The sequence below is a fragment of the Apteryx rowi genome, unplaced genomic scaffold (assembly GCF_003343035.1).
Source record: "Apteryx rowi isolate R43461 unplaced genomic scaffold, aptRow1 scaffold_185, whole genome shotgun sequence".
Lineage (NCBI taxonomy): Eukaryota > Metazoa > Chordata > Aves > Apterygiformes > Apterygidae > Apteryx > Apteryx rowi.
Window position 1 is genome coordinate 545617 of NW_020448141.1, and position 20094 is coordinate 565710.

At 36.6% G+C, this 20094-nt stretch overlaps 1 protein-coding gene across 19 annotated transcripts in view; it reads left to right on the plus strand.

The window, feature by feature from the left end:
• Window positions 1–20094, plus strand: part of ZFC3H1 (zinc finger C3H1-type containing) — an 82428-nt gene that overhangs the window by 31561 nt on the left and 30773 nt on the right. For 10 of the 19 annotated variants that reach the window (XR_003252847.1, XR_003252848.1, XR_003252844.1 and 7 more), the window contains exons 25-36: window positions 341–446; window positions 524–722; window positions 1215–1309; window positions 2246–2356; window positions 4660–4764; window positions 4855–5020; window positions 5784–5884; window positions 7019–7120; window positions 7702–7741; window positions 9947–10009; window positions 10135–10504; window positions 13232–13346. Coding sequence is in view for 3 of the 19 variants with exons in the window: in XM_026061758.1 (XP_025917543.1) it covers window positions 341–446; window positions 524–722; window positions 1215–1309; window positions 2246–2356; window positions 4660–4764; window positions 4855–5020; window positions 5784–5884; window positions 7019–7120; window positions 7702–7741; window positions 9947–10009; window positions 10135–10272 (1226 nt within the window). In the remaining 16 variants the exon portion in view is untranslated. Of the gene's footprint in view, window positions 1–340; window positions 447–523; window positions 723–1214; window positions 1310–2245; window positions 2357–4659; window positions 4765–4854; window positions 5021–5783; window positions 5885–7018; window positions 7188–7701; window positions 7742–9585; window positions 9651–9946; window positions 10041–10134; window positions 10992–13159; window positions 13347–13800; window positions 14662–17474; window positions 19458–20094 lie in introns of those variants that run through there. The other 9 variants (XR_003252845.1, XR_003252846.1, XR_003252849.1 and 6 more) reach the window with 9 other exon arrangements.

Sequence of the window (20094 nt, forward strand, 5' to 3'; positions counted from 1 at the left end):
GCTGGAAATACTGGAGTATACTTTTAAATAGAATGTGTTATACTCCTATCTGTAATGTAGCTTTAACACTACATTGGTAGGATGGGTTTCCTGGTTTTTAAACACATGAGGGATGACACTTCTGAAAGACTTTTCTCTTTGTATTCACTGTGGTGATAAATGTGACCTTTTCCAAAGGTTGTCATCTTCCTTTTTTCATAATTTACAAGAAGAGCATTCACAAAAATAACTTAGGTGCTTATGTATTGTAGATTCTTGATGTTAAAGCTTCAAATAAGTTTGAAGGTACTTGAGATTTAAGGGCTTGACTTTTTCTTTTTTTTCTCCCCCTCTTTTTAAGATGCAGTCAAAACATGTACTGATGAAAGCCTTGACGCTGACAAAAGAATAGCTATGTGTTTTCCTCTCTACAGAAATATGATAGCTTTGTTGAAGCTTCTTGAAAGGTAATTTGTTTTTAAATATATTTTTCACTTAAGAATATTCAACTCTTTTTTTAATCTTACCTTTACTTTTATTTGAGGTGGGAGTCTGCTATAGAACTTTGTAGATCATTGTTGGAGCTCTGCCCTAACAACTGTCAGCTGTTGGAGAGCTTGGCCTCCTTGTATTTGCAAATAGAGCAGAGTGATAGTGCCTACAAAGTGTGGATTGCAGCGTTTGAGAAGAATCCTCAGAATGCAGAAATTTTTTATCAGATGTGTAAATTCCTCATCTCACAGGTAATACCTCACCCCAGAACCCTTTGCATTAGTCTTCTGGCTTTATGTAGCTTGTGTTTTGCTTGTGGCTTCAAAGCACTTATCAAATGGATTCATCTTCACAATATGTTTTAATGCCTAGCACTCCTTTTTAGAGACGTGAAAAATAGAATTGGCAAATTTTATGATATACCTTTCACCACCTGTAAGGGTTATATAAAATCATAAATTTAGAACCAAGATTGTTGGTTCTAATCCAGTGTTAACAGTATCCTTATGCAAGAATAGTAGAATATCCTAACAGTTGAAACTCTAATATATTTTCAGCTATCTTCTGCAGTCTGCCAACTGACCCTGTAAAATCTCCTTCTTGAGAGAAGGAGGGCAATGGAGCATTGCAGAGATAGGGACATCACTTGTTATTTGTTGTGCTTAAATTGTTCTTGTCATCTTTAGGTTGATATCTTACATGATGTCTGTTTTAAATTTTCTTTAATTAAAAAAAAATAACAGGGAAAGTCAGACAGTATTCTTTCACTGTTGCAAGATTTTGTGGCAGCTTTCTTTGAGAATGCATGTCAAGAGCACAGTCCCATGGATCTTTTAAGGTATGTTTAGAACGTTTTTTTCTTTCTTTTGGGGAAGACTAGTGTGTGGTGGGTTTTTTTTTTTTCCCAAAACTACGCAGTTTTAGAACTCTTGAAACTCTGTTTTTAACTTGGCATGTTTTGGTAAAACTTTAGTGAATTATGGTTTGGTGTTTTAAGTTTTATGCTTCTTGTTTGTGCACATACACAAAATTGTAAAACACAAGAACTTGGAGATGAAATAACCAGCAAGTTTAATGTCTGGATTTGGGGAATGTGTTGTTTTTCCCCCCAAAGCTGAGCGCCTAAAATTGCATGCCCGAAACTCTATATCTAGGCACTTGCAAAAGACCTCAGTCCAGAAAATATGTGCACGCTATTAATTAGGGGACTATTATTGCTGAAATACACAGGTTGGTCTTCAGTCTGCTGAATTTCCACCTGAATCTTAGGCACCTAATTGAGAGACTCCTTGAAGTTCTAAAATACATTTCATATAGTCAAAGAAAAGTAGATGCCTATGAAGGCCTTCAAAGAAAGACCATCTGTACTTAAGCTTATGCCAAGTTAGGTGTTAGATTTTTATTCTACTTAAGTTCATTTATATTAATTTTAGTACTGACAATGCAGTTCAGCTGACTTTTGGTAGATAATTGTATCTTAGGAGTTGATGCATTTTATGTGGAAAAAGCAAATGTCTGAGATTTAAAGAGAGATTTAACCTTGTATATAATGAAGAAAGAAAGGAGTAAATGCTTTAAGATAATATGTCTGGATAGAGTTAAGTTATAATCTAAGAAAAGTAGGTGAATCTCCTCCTCTTTTATTTTTTTAATACATCTCATGAATTGGATTTCAGAGCTAAATCTTATGTCCACATAAATTTTGTTTTGTTTTGTTTTTTTTGTTGTCCCTTCCATGTAGCAGAATATTCACATGCTACTTTTCCTCTTGTAGGTATCTCTTGAATTTTCCAATGCCAATTGAATTTACATCACCCCTCTACAAAGAACATCTTACAGATGACGTTGTAAATCAGCAAATCCCCTATCTCTGGCAAATCTACTGGTGAGACTTTCTGAAGTATTTGAGGGACAACTATTGGATCTAAGTAAATTGAGTTTTCAACTGTGAAACAATCATCATTTGTCAAAGTATGTCACTTTGAGTTTTTTAATAACCGGTCTGCCAGTCCTTAGAGAAGCTACCTGGCTGCTGCAGAACAGAGACAGTTCTATGAAACTGTGAATTGCACATCACCACAAATCCTACACTTGGGAAATCTTTCAGAAATTCTTCCCTATTTGGGACAGTGGCAGATGTGCTCATTTCAAAAAATGATCAGTTGTTTAGACTTCTGTTTTAAGTCACTTCTAGTAGCTTCCTTTCATTTCTTCCAGCTTTCAGTTGCCTCCTTTTATTCTTCCATAGTTCCCTACTTCCACCCTATTAACTTTTTGTTTAGTCCTGGTCTCCCCGTCTGTTTTGACCCACTGTTTCAGCTGTTAATGGATTTAGTAACAACAGGCTGTGAGAGCTGGAACTTTTCGCAGATGGCCCTCCATATCAAAGGAATATGGCAAAGTGACCTTATGATCATTGTCATGTAAACATGAGCTTTGATTTTTTTTTTTTTAATTTATTTTTTTTGTTTTCCTTTTTTGGTTTCTCCCACCATTCCTTTTGATAACAAGAATATCCAGGATTGGCCAGCAGGCGGTATAAGCTATCATGATGGCAGTTAAAGAAAACTTACTAGTTTCTAATGTGGTTACTGGGATGTCGACTTATGCTACTGCTTAAGTTTACCTCCCCATGGTCTGGGTTTGCCATCTTCAGAAGTAGCTATTTGGCCTTTCAGACAAGTAAAGGGGCAAAGATAATAATCCTTCAGATATTGACTTGAGAACTCCTTAGAACTCCTTCAACTCTGTTACTGATAATTTTTAATTGATGGACAACTTCTTAAGAGGTAAACCGTGTTTTCAAGAAAATTTTCATATAAAGTTTAGATAAAATTATCTTAATGCTTTCTTTTGGTGTTGTCCATGAATTCCAATTTAAATGAGTTGGTTTTAGTCGTCTTTTCTTTGCAAGTTCACTTTTTTTAGAAGGTTCATACTTGCAAATTATAAACATTGTTAGAAGGACGCTTGAGGTTGCTGTCTAGTCATTAGAGACCTTACTTAAGCTCAGATGCATCTGTTTTTAGGCACTTGGTCCTAAGATATAAATCAGTGCTCCTGAAATAAATTCCTAAATTACTTATAAAGCTGATGGACAGTTGAGTGCTTCTGTGCTTGAGTTTGGTCACAGTTAAGTGCCTACAGATTTGGGCCTATGTATCTGTCTTTCCTTTTTCAGGTGCAGAAGACAAATGACATCAAAGTTCACTTTTACCAGGTGGAAATAGTCTGAGTGAAATTATCAGAGCCTGAAAAGATTAAGGAACAATGTTTTATTGTGAAAGATCATTTTATTCTATCTATATGTATGCATGCATATATATATATATATATATATAATAATTTTTTAACAAGATTAGCACCCTGGTGACTTAGTTTCTGTTCTTGCTTTCCTCAAGAACTATGATCAGGAATTCTGATGATCACTGTGTGGCCCTAGTCAGGATGCTTCTACAGGCTGTAGCAAGGTAGCCAAATAGCCCTTTCCTATTTTGAAATTCTGTAGTCTTCCTCATGATTTTTTTCCACTTACAACTTAATGAAAGCCTTCCCCTTTATTCATTATACCTTGAAATAAGGATTATTGACTGAATCTTGAACACAAAATGTCTGTCTGCTTCTGTCTTTGGAAAGGCCCTGTATGTTGGTCTGAGCTGTGGAACAAAAGTGTTTTGACTGCTTTTGTCAATTTTTTTTCTATCAGCATATTTTTACCCCAACTCCCCAGTAGTATTTGTTTCAGAACACTGATTTTTGTTGCCACTGTCTGATACAGTTTCTCAAGTGTGGTTTCTTTTAGTATAACTTTGGAATTTACTGTCCTGGAGCTTTCCATAGGGAAGCTCAAGACTTGTCTCCGTTCTGTAGCAGTCAGAACATCCTTACTATAAGGATTACTAAAAAGGTACTTTACAAGAGTAGAAGACAGTGGGTAAGTTTTCATTTCTATTTAAGTTAAAAATTGCATTTAAACTGTATAGTTTCTATATTCTGTATTACCTGTGGTGTGATACTTGCCCATTTTAATAAGCTGACTGACAAAATAAGCCTGTAATGCTGCTAAACTGAAAAGGTTGTTTTTTCTTGCATCTTGAGATGTGAAGTTCTTTGTTTCTTACTCTTAATATTTTTAAGCAAGCATTGTGTTATAACTTTTTTTTTTTTTTTAACTTTTACTATAAACAGTTTGTGCCAGTCTCTTCATGCAACTGTTGGCGAAGCACTGGATGCTTTTGAAGCAGCTCTGGGAGCAGTGATGCAGCAGGAAACTGTTCAGAACATTTGGCTGGAGTAAGTTCATAAGGAAGGAAAATAACTTAATCTTGCAATTAAGTGAAAGTCACCAGAAACATCTTTTATTTTTTGTTTTCTCCCTTCTAGTTACCTTGTTTTTATCAATAGCAAAGTTGTTGGATCCAACAACAAAGTTCAAGAATTCAAGCTTTTTACTGACCTAGTGAACAGATGCTTGGTTACAGTCCCCACACGATACCCAATTCCTTTTAGTACTGCTGATTATTGGACCAATTATGAGTTTCATAATGAGGTAAGAATGTTTCTCTGGACATTTTTCTTTAAAGAAAAGGACTGATGGCCTTTCGGCAGGTTTGTGTAGTTTTATTTGTGGAAATAGAGCACCACTAGCATATGTACACTGACAGCTAGGAATTAGTAGAAAAAGAAACAAAGATCTGAGGAGAGTAGTGCTCTGATTCAGTAGCAGAGGAACACCTAGCGCCGATATTTTGAATAAAGGGTGGTTAAGGCAAAGTGAAAGAAAAATTACAGCGTGTTTTGATACTGTGTGGATAAAGCTGTTAATGACAAACTATCCTTTCTTAGAGAAAAAAGAAACTGTGTGTAAGGGAAGGAAGAGAGGGTGGAATGAGAGGTGTGCAGAGTTGTAACACTGGGAGATGGAATTTTAAGTTGTCAGTTGTGATCCTAGACATTATAGTGGTTGAGAAATAAAAGAAATGAAGTAGGAGAATCAGAAGAAGACTGAGTTGAGCACTTCTGAAGTTTATTTTGTTTGTATAAATCCTAGGTCCCATTTTATTAACATCCAATATATTTTTTCACCTATTAAATAAAGGCTGGAAGGACTGTAATTTGTGGTGTTAGTGACTTGGCATTAATTATTGGCATGAGTTGATTTTTTTGTTACCCTTGAGGGATAAGTTTTGTATTTGAAATTATTTCTGTGGTGGTAACTCAGTTTAGTCACAATACTTAGCTTCTAATTCTGTTGCTTTATCACAATTAGACAGCTATAAAATGTACTAATGTTTATAATTCCAATTTTACAGGTAATTTTTTTTTATTTGAGCTGCATTCCAAAGTCTCAACATTCCAAAACCTTGGAACGGTTTTGTTCTACCATGCCTACTAATCCTGGACTTGCATTGAGGTATGTGAAAATATTTGTAATTAAGACAAACATCTGGCTAATATAGCCAGACTTGCTTGATGTGTTTTGTACTACAAAAATGGAACTCTTCCGCTGTTTCTACAAGTTGCTTGAGGCTATTTGTGCCTTCTGAGATCTTCTCAGTCTCTTTGTCTTTGATAGGGTTCTGTTTTATATGCAGAAAGATTATAATTACATACAAGAATTATTAATAACTTTCAGTACTGTACATGAATGCAAATAGTCAATTTCAAGTGTGTAGAAAAATGTCAGATTTATTAAAACCTTGTTATTCCTTAATGCTCTATTAAAAACAATTCCAATATACAGCAAAGAAAAATGAATATGCTGGTATGTAATAGTGCTACCTTAAGATTTAACTTGACGTTTGTTTAGCAAAGAGAAACTGTCCTTAATTTTGAAAAATCTTACGAAAGGAAAACAAAAACAGTTAATGTAAAAATTGCACTGATTCTTACTTAAACAGTGTTTCAAAATGCACTCTTTTAGGATTAAAGAATCCATATTTTATCACATACAGCTTCCCTGAACTCATCAATATTTTATTGAACAGGTTGGTAAAGTCCCCAGATGCTTGCTGTTATTCATCAACAGTGATTTCAAATATTTGAAAGCCAGACTTGAAACAACAGGGGGTGGAGGGGAGGTTTGAATTGTGGCACACAAAGTTAAATGGCTGCATTTTTAAACCAAGTTGTGATTCTGTCTAGGTGGAACGTACAGCTTCCGTAAACAATGTTGACACTATATAAAATGAGTGAAGAGTTCTGACTGTGCAGTATATCCTAGCTTCATGACTTTGCAAAACTAATTAGCCTTCCTTCAGATATATAGTTACCTTACACATGCTAAAAATGGATTTTGCCATGTACCAAGATCATGTTTTCTTTGATTTCTTCGTAGTTATTCTTCAAAAGTGTTTCTTAACTTTTTTGTTTCTAGAACATGTTCAGTCAATATTATGTGTTGTGATTTTGGCTCTTTTTTCCCCACTTGCAACTCTTGGCTGCAATTAGGTATAATATATTTTGTGTAATATGTTTGTATCTTTGGATTGCTTTTCTGTTCCCAGTGATTAGAGCAATGCTTCTTTCTCATGAATGCTTTTTACAGACTGCTTCTGCGATACTGGGAGGAGAGCAATGTTCAAATTCTGAAACTGCAAGCCAAGATGTTTACATATAATATCCCAACATGCCTGGCCATCTGGAAAATGTAATGCAACAGTCATACATCTGTTTTCATAGATATTGCTTTTGTTTATAAGGTTTACATCACAAAGGTAAATCTGAAATGTCCTTTAAATTGGGCTTGTACTAGAAGTCTCTTTCATTATTTTATTATTTAAACAGTAACTGTTCATTACAACCAAAAGAGGTACTGTTGCTTCTTTAAATGAGAATTTGAATTTCCCTCTTGGGAAAACATATAAATGGGTATTATGCAGATAAATATGAATAATGTATTTACAAGTTGCCTTTATAATTCAATTATTGACTTCTGTCTCCTCCTCTCTACCCTCCCCTTTATATATCACAATAGCAGTAATCTCCATTATCCAGTGATGCTGAACTGATCTTTTTCTTCAGTGTTTGTTCATAATGGGGAACCACTGAAATGTCTTGCTCATGTAAGGTTGTTTTCAAAAAATGGCTATTTTTTTCTTTTCACTGTAGATCATTGGAAGTTATTTTCTTCTCAAGGAATTTGTAATTCCATTACACAGTCAGTATTCTGCCAATAATGGCATTTAAAATCATTCAAGAATAAATATTTTATATATTTCTTTTTCTCAGAGCCATTGCTGCCGAATGCTTTCTAATGGGACAAAGAGAAGTAAGTCAACACAGCTTGCTAAAATGAGTAATTATTAAATTCTATAGAACTTTTCATGCTTTGGCTTTGTTCAAAGCAATGGTCATCTCTTAAACTCAGGATTTCTGGATAGCTGAAATATTCTGTGTATAGACCCTGTAGCAAATGCTAAAAGTGTAAAATGTCTTCGGTAATTGAGTTAGAATGAAATATATTATTAGTACTTGTGCATATTGTTCGTGTGCGTATCTTTCCCTTACTGGGGACCTGTGGTGTTCTCCCACTTTTATTTTTACCTGAAGGAGATGGCTAGACCTAAAATACGGTAGAGGGAAGGAAGTATTGTTGTGCTGGAAGATGCTAATGACTGCAGTTGAAAGGATGGGTCTGCCAAGCAAATGTATGTAGGGAGTTTCTGATGAGATTTCTCCCCCCCGCCCCCAAACCCTCAATTTTTTTCTCCCAAAACACAACAGCTTTACTCATTGGTATTTCAAGGGGAAAATACTTTTATCACCTTATATACAATTACAAGAGTTTCAGCACAGCAACTCTGAATCGCTTTTCAGTTCAAACAGATTGGATCTTTCTGGTGTTGTTGCTGTCCCCATCAAAATACTCTTTTGCCTGTGGAAAGATATTCTGTATTGGGGGGTCATGAAGCACTGTTTGCGACTCACCATTTGTTTGTGGTGTTTGAGCTACTTCTCTGCCATTATATGTAACCCAGTATTTTGATACATGTCATTCTTGTAGTAGCTGATTCTTGGCATGCTTCTCTTCTGCCAGCGTTTCTTTTGAAGCAGTACTAGAGCTCTAATGGATTCATAATGGGCTGTATGGCTATTGTTAGATTCACAAGTGAAATCTTTATTCCTTTTTTCCTAGTGTGTTTTTAAAAAAAAAAAAAAAAAACACCCCCAGCTAGCCAGTTATTTAGTTTATAAAATCAAATAGTTCAAAGTCAAGAGATACCAAAGGTATAGTTGCTATTCAACCTTAATTCTGTCTCTGTGTGGATGGTTTGGTGTAATCTGTAATTAGTCACAGATCCCTGCTTCAGTCATTGTATTAGATGGACAACATTTAAGGCATTGAGTATAATGAGGCTGTTGACTTATAAGATCCCTGCTTTATTTGCTTTCAAAACTGGAAGAATTTATTTCAAAAATGAATATAAAAGAAGGTCTGCATAGAAAATAAGCCAATTAGAATTAAGGCGTATGTAAAATACTGTAGTTGGATTACACCCAGAAGAAATCTTGTGGATTTCTTCTGCAACCTTCTGACCCCCTATACAGTATGGGGGGAAAAAATACTTAATTAGGCACACAGACACTGCAGTGTGTTTTGGTTTTTTGTTTTGCTTTTTTTTTTTTTTTGGCGAGTGGGGGGACATGTGTGCTCAGTTTGGGATGTGGTGAGCATTTACAGCTGTCTGTGGAATCAAAAAGAGCTGTAAATAACTGGGATTTATAGTAATCAAGATATTTTTGCAAGAGTGAATTATGATTCAAATTCTGTATTTCCTATTCCTGGAGACCCTGTTATTGATTCCCTTCAGTGGCTCATTTAAAGAATTGCTAAAAGAATATACAAATAGGTATAAGAATGTAAAACAATAAAACCTGCCCACCACTCACTCCCATCACTCTCTGATTAGACTTGATACTTCAAATATCAGAAGTTGAAGGAGGCTTGAGTAATTATTTATGTTAAACTCCTTGGTCCTACATTTCCAGCCATAAATTTTTTTTTAAAAGAAAATTGTCTTGCTAGGAAGTTGCAGACAAATAGTGATCGTTAAAGCACAGATAGAGAGATGCTGTAGGAAAAAGCCTATGAAACAGTTATTTTCATTACAGGGTTGGGATGGTATGCAGTAAGCAAGACCTTGGGACTACATATTGAGTGGTGAAAGAAATATTGAGTAAGCTGCTTCATTCCATGAACATGATCCATCCTGTGCAATGAATGAGGCAAGAGTCTTGTGAAGAAAAATAGAATGTCCTCATGTAATCAATCACGTGCATACAAGGGTCAGAATTAAGGCCAGACGTAAACTAGCCTTTGCTTGTAATAACAATTTAGTGCTTGACTTTGCAACCTTTGTTTTTTAACAGCAAATAAAAAAAATTATTGCAACAGATTTTTGTGCTTCAAATCGCTCGTTATGTTTTGAGTACACAAAGTTGTGCTGACTTAATATTTGTTTTTATTTTACAGGTCCATCATTTATATCAGAGAGCCCTTCAGAAGTTACCTCTATGTGCAACACTGTGGAAAGATGTAATGTTTTCTCCTTATGTTTCAGTTTGAGGTTTCATATAAATTTTCTGCATATCCCATGTCCATAGATGTGGTGATGCTTAAGCTCTGGCTAAATCTTATATCTGCTTCCCCATCTCTTACAGCAACTCTTGTTTGAAGCATCAGGAGGAGGTAAAACTGATAACCTGAGAAAACTAGTTTCCAAGTGCCAAGAGGTTGGAGTCAGCCTAGATGAGCTTTTAAATTTAAACACTTACAGAACAGAAAGCAAGAATCACTGAACACTGAGTATGGTCAGCCCTAAGTCCTATTAAATGCCAAAATCAATTGAATGATTCTTCAGGCTGATCCATGCCTAAGATCTGTGTAAGGCAGATGAGTATTGCTGAGCATATCAAGTCTCCAATCTGCTTTCCTTGAACCTGGAAACAATTAACATGACCCTCCTCTCTGGATAAATGAACTCCCTGTCTGGCCTTGCTTCTGGGCCCTGCCAGATTCTCATAACATCATGTACGTAAGTATAGTTATCAAAATGACAGACTTTTTTTTTTGTTTTCCTTTTATTTTCTGTTTTCTTTGTTTTGCTGTTCCTGATTCACTTGACACTCTCGCTGATGCCTGAGAGATCTGTGTTTGGGATTAATTTACTGGGCTGTGTTTACAGTAAAAAAGCAAGTAGTCCACTTTGGGTTTTTCCTTTTTTTTTAAACCTTTTTTGAGACTTTTTCATTACAGGATTTAAAACAAAAGCAGCCGCTCTTTAAGGAAAGTGTAACTGCCGTGGCCACAAGTATGCTTCTTGCACTTGAAGGCTCTAAGAGGGTTGCTTACTGCCCTTTTCTGCATTGGACTCACGGCAGAGACTATTAAACTTGAAGATTAAAGAAACTATTGCAAATGCCAGTGCATCAGAACCTAAGAGTGGTCAATTATGTGCAATTTTTTTGTAAAGAAATTTTAATTTATAATAAAGTTTAACAGTTTAAAGAACAGTTAATATTGATCTGTTTTGTATTGATACTACTTTGTAGTATTAGTCATTTATACAAAGATATTTTCAATATAAGCTGACCTTTCTAAAAAACTTTTGTCTTTCTTATTTTGATCAAAAAGTAAGAGAATATGGTTGAGCTTCCCATTGTTAATTGTAGAATAACCACCTCTCCAAAAATGTTTTCTTCCTCTTGCCTTGGGTGTACACAGATGTATCTGCCCTGCAGCGACAATTCCTGTCACTAGTACCACTTCAGTAATGGAAAGTATATGATATTGTCATTTTCCCTTTAATGAAATGAGGCCCATTTTTCAAAATCCCTAAATGTACATTACAGAAGAGGTATTCTGTCAGCCTGTTGAACCAATAATAGGTTGTGCACATGGGTTTGGCGCTCTATCATGTTTTTTGTCTGTGCCAAATCGTATTAAAAGATGACTGTACTACTTTCCACATAACTAACTTTATGCAGATGCCATGAAGAACATGAACAAGTGGTTTTCATGTTTAAGAATGAGGCAAAGTGACATATAACTGCTAGCACTTTTCAAAATTTTAACTTCTCTGAAGTTACACGTGGTATGCCTCTGTTAAATGGGAGAAAAGTGGGAAATACTGGTTTTAATGTAGGGTAATGGAGAGTGAGTCTGTACCTTAAGTCTTTATGGCAACTTTCATGTTTGAGACTGAATTATAAAACAAAACTTCAAATATTTACCAAATTTAATGGCCTGGTTTTCCTGCAGACTGCAAAACCAATATCAGAAAGGCTGACTCAAATCCATTCTTCATTGTAGTAGGGTAGTAACCAGTTTCTTTGAACTTAAGTGGTACAGCTCAGAATGAAAAAGATTTAGGACATAAATGCACTATTTAATTTTCTCACTAAAAACACTCTCAAGTGTGATTAATGTTGGCTTGTATATGTGTTGCCCCCAATATTTTTTCAAAATTTATCTTTAAAACTTTGATAAACATTTCACATTTGTCTACAGCAACGCCTAGACACATGAAGTATTTTACTGTGTGATGCCATTAAACTCATTCAGTTATTAAAAATAGTAAAGCTTAATACTCTCAAGGACTATAGCATTAAAAATGCTATGTACACATTCTACATCTTAGGCTTGTCTCATGGCTGGTATTTCTGTTACTGTTCTTGTCTTGCTATACAGTGACTTTGTAACAAAATGCCTAGTTTCTCTTTCTTTGGAGACCTTAAGCCTTAAATTTTCATCAAAAATTAATTATAGATGCTCTTCCTTAATGGTTTCTTGCATACTTGGAGATAAAGAGGGAAACCCCCACAATGTTCTTTCTCCACTAGCCCTTAGTCCATATTGTTTTAATTAAAATACTCCTGTTTTATTCATGACCTTTTGACCCAATTTGGCTTAGCTTGACCGTACATGGAAATGACTAATTATAATGGGAATTGTTCATCCAGGAGCTGGGGTGAAGAAGTATGAGGAAGTAGTATATTCCTTAGAGCAGCACAAGCTCGTATGACTTTTTACTGAGCAAGAAACAAAATGCATTGGGTAATGTGGAACTGCCAGGAAGAATATAGTGTTAACAGTAGGTTTGCAGTTAGCGTTGAAACCTTTCCATGCTTTTGTATTCTGTTAGTTGCAAAGAGGGCATTCAGTTCAAGAGAAGAACTAGGCATTTCATCTGTCATTTTGCAAAACTTCATTAATTCTTCATTGGGAAGAATGAAATATGCAGATACCCTTGGTTGTACTAGTCTTTTAAATTGGTGGTCTCTCCTGAGGACTTCATTTCTACAAGAAAGATTTTTGCAAATTATGAGTAATTGTGCTGAATAATGGGGGAGGAGAAGATAATTTGAGCCATTTAAGCAAAATATTAGCTGTGTAAGAGGAAAATTAACTTCAGCAGGAAAGCACAGTAATCCTTAACACAAGTATGTGTTGCTACTACTTCTGTGCTTAAAATGGCAACTTCATGAATAGTGATCGGATTATTTAGATTTTAGTTTAAGGTGTTCTGGAAACAAATTTTCACTCTTTAATAGCGGTACACCAAACTATCACTGCTGCAGTGTTTTTCATTTCCTGGCTATTGCAAAGACACAACAGTATAAACGAGACCTTCAGCTGGCTTAATTTAGAGGAAAAACAAATGCAGAAACATTTTTCTCTTTTCAGTGGAGACCTACGTAATAATTTTTCAGTACTGAAGTTGTGTTAGTGCTGAGCAAGAAAATGATCAATTTACAGGAGTGGCATGCTGTTTACTTCTCCTAATGAAGTCTGATACATGAAAGTTCATTTTTAACCCAGCTTTGACACACAAAATGTTCTCCACAACTACAAGGTGAAGATGCATTAGAAGGTAAGTGCAGAGGGACAAGCAATAGTAGGAGAGAAGTAGAGAAGTTTTTCAAGAATCCTTTAGATAAACCTTCCTAGCTAAATTTCTGAAATAGTCTTAATGTCCTTTTGGGGGGGAATTTTTGTCCTTTTGAGGATATTTTTTTCCATATACTTTTTTTAAAATGCTTTGGAATACCAAGTAGTAGTTGTCTGCAAGACAGCTCCTCTTTTCATCGGGTTCAAAGATAACCTGTTCATTCCTCTAGACCCATCTTGGTTAGTTGCATTTTATATAGGAATATTATTGGGAATCTAGCAGCTGTTAGAAGCAGGCTTAGATTCCTTTCATGTTCTAAAGGTCCTGCTTTAATTCAAAGTCTTGGAGACTTGTAGTGCATGCTTTGTGTTTATATATATATATAAGCTTAAAAGCTATCTAGGCATTTCCAGTGTCACAGGAATGTTCTTGATAGCAGGGGCAATTTTTAAGAGTGCCTCCAAGGAAGCAATATCAAGGAAGAGGCTGGCAAACAAACGGAAGCAAGCCAGGTGTAGAGGCAGCAGAGATCAAGAAGAGGCAAAACAGTGAAGAGGAGCAGGGAAGAATCCCAAACTTGAACCAAGATTCAAATTACATAGATACTTGGAAGTGAGCATGGAAAGCTTGACTGTAGTACTGAGAAAAATTGTATGAACTTGTGTGTTGATGGGACTGAAAAAGACTTTCTATTAAATAATAGCAGGAGATGAGTAAGTTTAAACAGTGCTGTAGTATGTAGTATGCAGTCAGCATACTATAGACATCAGTTGCACACCTCTTGTTCCACTGCTGAACTTTTGGATGTGCCTCAGAATAGCCCTGTAGTCTGCTTGCTATTATTAGCTTTAGGTTTCTGCTCTTCTGCCTCTTGTAAGTCTTAGTGCTCTCCTCATCAGAATGGGGAGCTAGTGCTCTTATGCTCTTAAAATGAGAGGTAGCTGACTTGAGGCCTGTTTGACCATCTGTAAATGAGATGAAATGGAGGTCTTAAGCTTTGACTTACCAACTGTTTTGCTTTTCTGTCTGTGATTCTAGAAATAACTTGTTTTCATTGAATTATTACATTAATTTCACTTTTGTCATGCTGCTTGTGCCTGGCAGCCCTTGTGTCTGCTATAATCCGAGATGTTTCTACACCTTGAGAAAATGAGAAAAATCTCAAACTGTTCTTAGTGCCTGGGATGGCGTTATGTCCATTTTACTTTAAGGGATTCTCTAGATATTCTGTAAGTTTCTAAGAAACTCCTGAGGGGGAGAGGAGAAAGAGGACAGTAAATAAACCAAATTATTTTTCTTCCTGTTTTTTTTTCATTTTCATGATGGGAGTTGCCTTTTCATAACAAATACACCTAACTTTAGGCTTTGTTTATACCAGCCATTTTTTCCCCACTTTTTTTTTTAACTGTGCATATTCTAAAGTTCTTTGTAACTTCAGTTTGCTGCTCAGATTATCTTGGAGGGGAGCATTGTTAGATGTTGAATTACACCTACCTCCTTCCTGTTCCACTTTGAGGTCCCTCTGAACCAATGGTGTTGCCCTGAACTTGAGGGTGCTTGCAAACCCTTACTTTTCTCTTAAATGTAAAAAAGTAAATTTTTTTGCAAAATCTCAACTGATCAGAGTCTCAAGACTTAAGCAGCCTTCAAATAAAAGCAGACCCACCAACAGATAGTCTGTTACCCTCAGTAATGCTTATACAAGTCCTGTTATGAAACACTGGGCTAGTGTTGAGTAATGCAGAACTGGCTACACTAGTTTTGAACCCAGTAGTACTGGTAACTGTAGCATGGGCTTATCAGCTCTGAAATACTTGGCATTGACATCTGTGGGTGGGGTGAGGGGATAGGCTCTGATCTGATGCAAATTCCTAGTTAACTGTAGACCCTGTCAGAGCAGCATTCCCAGCAATGAAGATTGTAGTAGCCCATTAGCAAACAAATGTGGTTACCTTGGTGAACTGTATGTGAACAGCTGGTTTGGGAATGGATCTGCAAGAGGAATGTTTAACTCTATAGTTGTGAGCTTGACAGTCTTGTTGCCCAGCCTATATATGCATGCTATCTCCTCATTTCCCTTCCACCATGGTCCATTCAGTCCAATTCCTTCAAAGACTGCGAGATGAATTGCCTCAGTACTCTTTTAGCAAATTTCTAACACAGTCGGGACAACCTACTGCAAGTCTTATGCCAACTCAAATGTTCCATAGTGTGAGGGAAGCAAAGACTTAATAGTGATGATTTCTGCTCAGCAAACTTTGAACCATTTCCTAGTCCAAGTGAAATAATTAACCTTGTGCCCAGAACATGCTAGGACCACTTTACTATTTTAGAAGTCAGATTTCAGATACTTGGGTGACCTGTGTGAAGTCTTGCAATAAAATGTTGGGAGGGGGGAGGGAAGGTCTTTTTTTTTTTCTTTTTTTTTTTCTTTTCCTCCTTTTCCTCCCTGAACATGAAGGATCAAGGTACTTAAGCCCTACTGCACATCAGAGGTCAGCCATAAGAAACGTGAGCCATCCTCAGGCTCATTAGCTCAGAGCCCTTAATGTTAGGGGTTAAAACTGTGGCTCTTAATGTCTAGCAAATTGTTTCGCACAGAATCCAGGCTTCAGATAGCTGTCATTGATCATACTGTTGTACCTTGTTGGTTATTTATCATTTCTGTTCATAATACTGAGTTATTGCTATTTCTGTATGAATTGTGTTCTGTGCTTTGGTAGGTTCTTGAGCCACTGTATCTTACCTTGCTTTTCACACTTCATAGGATGTACTGTGAAGATAGTGATATGCTTTTTTGTCTTTTCTATTCAGATTTTAAGCCTTGAGTGAGGAGTGGAGGGAGGGAAAACAAAATCTTGGCTTAACTAATTAATTTACTGACAGTTTTTCCTGATTGGGTTATATCAAACTGCAGATACTAAAAAGGGACTCCCATAAGGAATAGCCATTTTTACCTAAGCACTAATTTATACTGAGACTGTAATTATAGCAATGCACCAGAAGCTGACCTCTACTGGTAAGTGTAAAAGTATGCTGATATTTGGTATTAAAGATTTCATAGCAAACTTCTGTCAAACCTGACAACCCGCTTAGTCATTGTTGTGCTTTCATTGTCATATGAATTTAGGTGTTTGTGTGGAAGCTAGAATGACAGGAATACGTAAGGGAAGAAGCAGATCTCTTCTATGGGAGACAGTCTGCACAGCATTCCTGTGAAATCCATGTGCTTTTACCACCACTGCTAATGAGCTACACCTGGCCTCTCATTGCCCACATGCTCCTTTTGCCAAGGGCAAAAAGCATGGAGCCAGGCCAGCAGCCTTGGTTCTTCCATCACTGGCTGAGACAGAACTGTGAGCACTTTATCTTTTGTGCCAGGCTAACCTTGTTTGTAAATATGTCTTATCTTAGTGTACATAATAGCTTAAGAACTATTTAGGGACCTTGTAGAGTTTCTTTAGTGCTTTCATTGAGGTGTTCTCCTACTCCACACCCTCCTTTTATATAGTCAGGACTTTGGGGACTGCAGTTACTGATCAAATATTTTTGCCTCACTCTTCCTCCTGGAGTTAACCCTGTTCTTCAATGAAGGATGGATTTTATTTTTTGTTTAGGTGATTGGCAGAAAAAAAGCTGAAATTCAAAAGACTGAGGAAGCTTGTTTATCTTGAATAGCAGACAGTTGAGACACTTCATCAGAGCTGTGTGGTTCAGGTATAAAATTGGCCTCCTCAAAATCTGCAGGCATGTTCCTTGTGCTATTTCTGCCCTCAGGGCTCATTGACTACATCTCAGAAAGTAAGATAACTTTTCAAACTGACAATATCCCACCAAACATTAGAAGTTTGTATCATCTTTGGAGGAGCTGAGTCAAAAGAGGAGGGGGAAGTTTCCACCTTCTCAAAGTTTCCCAAAGACTCAAAATCTCAGTCATTGCTCTATGATACTGTCCTGTATCTATACTGTGTCTGTTTCAAACAGCTTGGTTATATTAGCTGAATGCTTGGAACCAGTTTTACCATACTAAAGAGTGAGATTATGTTGATGATGAAAGCTAGGGTGCATCTCTGTCTATTCAAAAGGTCTTAGCTCCTTTTTCTTTTCCAGGCTTTTGACTGTAACTGTTTATATATTAAAAAAAAAAAAAAAAGTTTCCCAGTCTTGAAGATCCTCTGCAATTATCACCTGGGGCCTACGGTTACAATCCTTTGAAGGATTAATCATTGTTTTCTAATCCTGAGGCTCTGAACAACAAAGGTGTTGGCAAGGAACAAATACAATGAGAAACAGCAGAGGTCGTCTGGCTGTCATTTCTTCATCATTCTGCTATTTCTTCATCTCCTGATGATAACTTTTTTCCTCCAGGATGTGATAAGTATAATGACTAAATTTCTAAGTAGCTATCAGAATAGACTGAAACTTCCGTCTGTTTTTCAGAGCTTAATGCTGGAAAGACTCTCCATACCACCTGTTGCAGATGGTGTAATCTGTATTTACCTGAGAAGATTGATAAACTTAGCGTCCTAGTTTTCTTGAAAGACTTATCCTTATTACTTACTAACTGTAGCAAATTGAGCACATCCCCTCCCCCTAAACTGTGGATGTATTAGCAAGTGCCAAAGCAAGCTGCCCTGAAACAGGCGCAAGTGGCTGGATGTGGAACATACTTTAGGCTCTTCAGCTGGACACTTCAGAATTGCAAGCCATGATGACTGTTACAGAAGTGAAATTACCCCAATAGTTAATGACCCTGAGAATGTTTCCCCTAGCAATGTATGGATGAAATCTCCTTGATCCAGGAAAATCCACTTGTAGCATGCTTGAGGAAGCAATTGATGATTCTGATGTGGCCTGAAGATATATAACCTCTTCAGTGTCACTGCAGTTGCTATCAGGATTGTACTCTTGGAAATCTGAGGAAACTTCAGATCTCTAAGAAATTCTCCCTTCTGAGATATTCATTTATACAATGGTTAAAATGGAGGACCCCTTCACTCGGAGATGAGTATGAGAGACTCTGCCCTCTAGGGAGCATGAGAGTTGGGGAACAGATGCACCCTAAACAGGGAGCAATAGTCTCTTGAAAGCAGGTAGATCATTGGTGAAGGAAGAAAAGCATCACAGACCAAAAATCTCTTCCTTGCAGAAGGTAGTTTCTCTATATTCCTGAGAACCATTTCGGCTTTCTTCTGTTCTTTTGCTCTTTTCTAGCAATTTTGGACATTGGCCATTGTTGGTTTTCCATTGGTTCATAAAGAAGACTGCTTTAAGAATCTGGAAATCCTCAAGAGAGATTATATGTGTTAAGTAGAATATTTAATCAGGTAGACTTAAATAAATGAATTTTTTGATAGAAGAAAAAACCTGATTCTGGACTTGCCTGTCACTAAATCCATGGGATTGGTTCATGTCCCTGAGTTTTCAGATGCTTGTGTCAGTCAGCCTCTAGCTAAGCAGCTTCCTCTTACCTGGTTCATCTGTTTCATGAACTGTCACTCAGAGTTACAGGAAGACAATGTTTCTTGTTTTATATGAATAAATGAGAAGTCCAGTCATCCAATTTATGCCATAGAACAATTGAGTTGAGGGATTAGTGCACAAGTCATCTGATCAGTATTTTTGGATTATGAGCAGACTACTTCCCTGTGACCATGGAAACACACTCCGGTCAATAATATTGTGACCAGCAGGCACATGATCATTTCTCCCCACTAGTAATATTTCTTGGGGTTTCAAATAAATGATGGACAGCCAGTCAAATCAGTTGCAACCCTATTTTCCTTTGTGGGTTTTAGATTGGTTGGCTGTGGTCACATCTGTGCTAGATAACTTTGTGAGGTTCTTGTTGTTTGTTCTTTTTTTTTTCCTGATAGCAGTTAGCTTCCTGAACTGTTGTGCAACAAACTGAGCTTTTCTCATCCTCTTGGTTTCAAGGACATGTGAAGAAAGGAATACCTTCCATCATTTGTGTATCCACAGAAAATCAGAGGCTTTTTCATTGAGAGTGATTTTGGGTGGATGGGGACAACACATACTATTTACATCATTTTAGGAATACAGATTTTTAAAACTGCATATTTTCAGAGCCAGGTATGTTCATGGAGCTTCCTTGTCACTTCTCCAAGACCTTGCCTACCTTTCAGTGTCTGGCTAATAGTCATTTATTTCCTTGGTGCTGGGAATCTCAAAAGGAAGTAATTTGAATAATTTTGCTAGACTGTGTGTCAAATCCTTGCATCTGATAGATCTCAAAGATAGATTTGAAGTGAAGTGAATTGAATGTAAGCAGGTATATCCTGGTGTTATTTGGTTACAAGGTAATAAATCTGTGGGTTATGTACCTTTAATGAAAAGACTGTTAGTTGAATTTCTCTATCTACTGTATCTAATACATAAGATATACTAGCTATATCTCTGTCTTGCAATGAGAGTATAATTGTAGATGCGGAGATTCTCCTAGGTAGTTTGGATGGACAAAAGAAATGGAGATGTAGCAGCATAGATGTCAACGTTTTTCACCAACTTTCAAATTTGTAAGAAATTTTAAGTAGGTACTGACATAGTTTGACTGCATAGAAGGAGATGCAGCTGCATCTTATCCGAGAATCTAGACTAAAACCAGCAGCTGTCCTTACGTGTCCTGTCATTTCACCTGAGATGAGGGGATCATCTTACCTGACCACTTCATAAATCAATTGGTATTAGATGATATCAGAAAAGGGCTGTT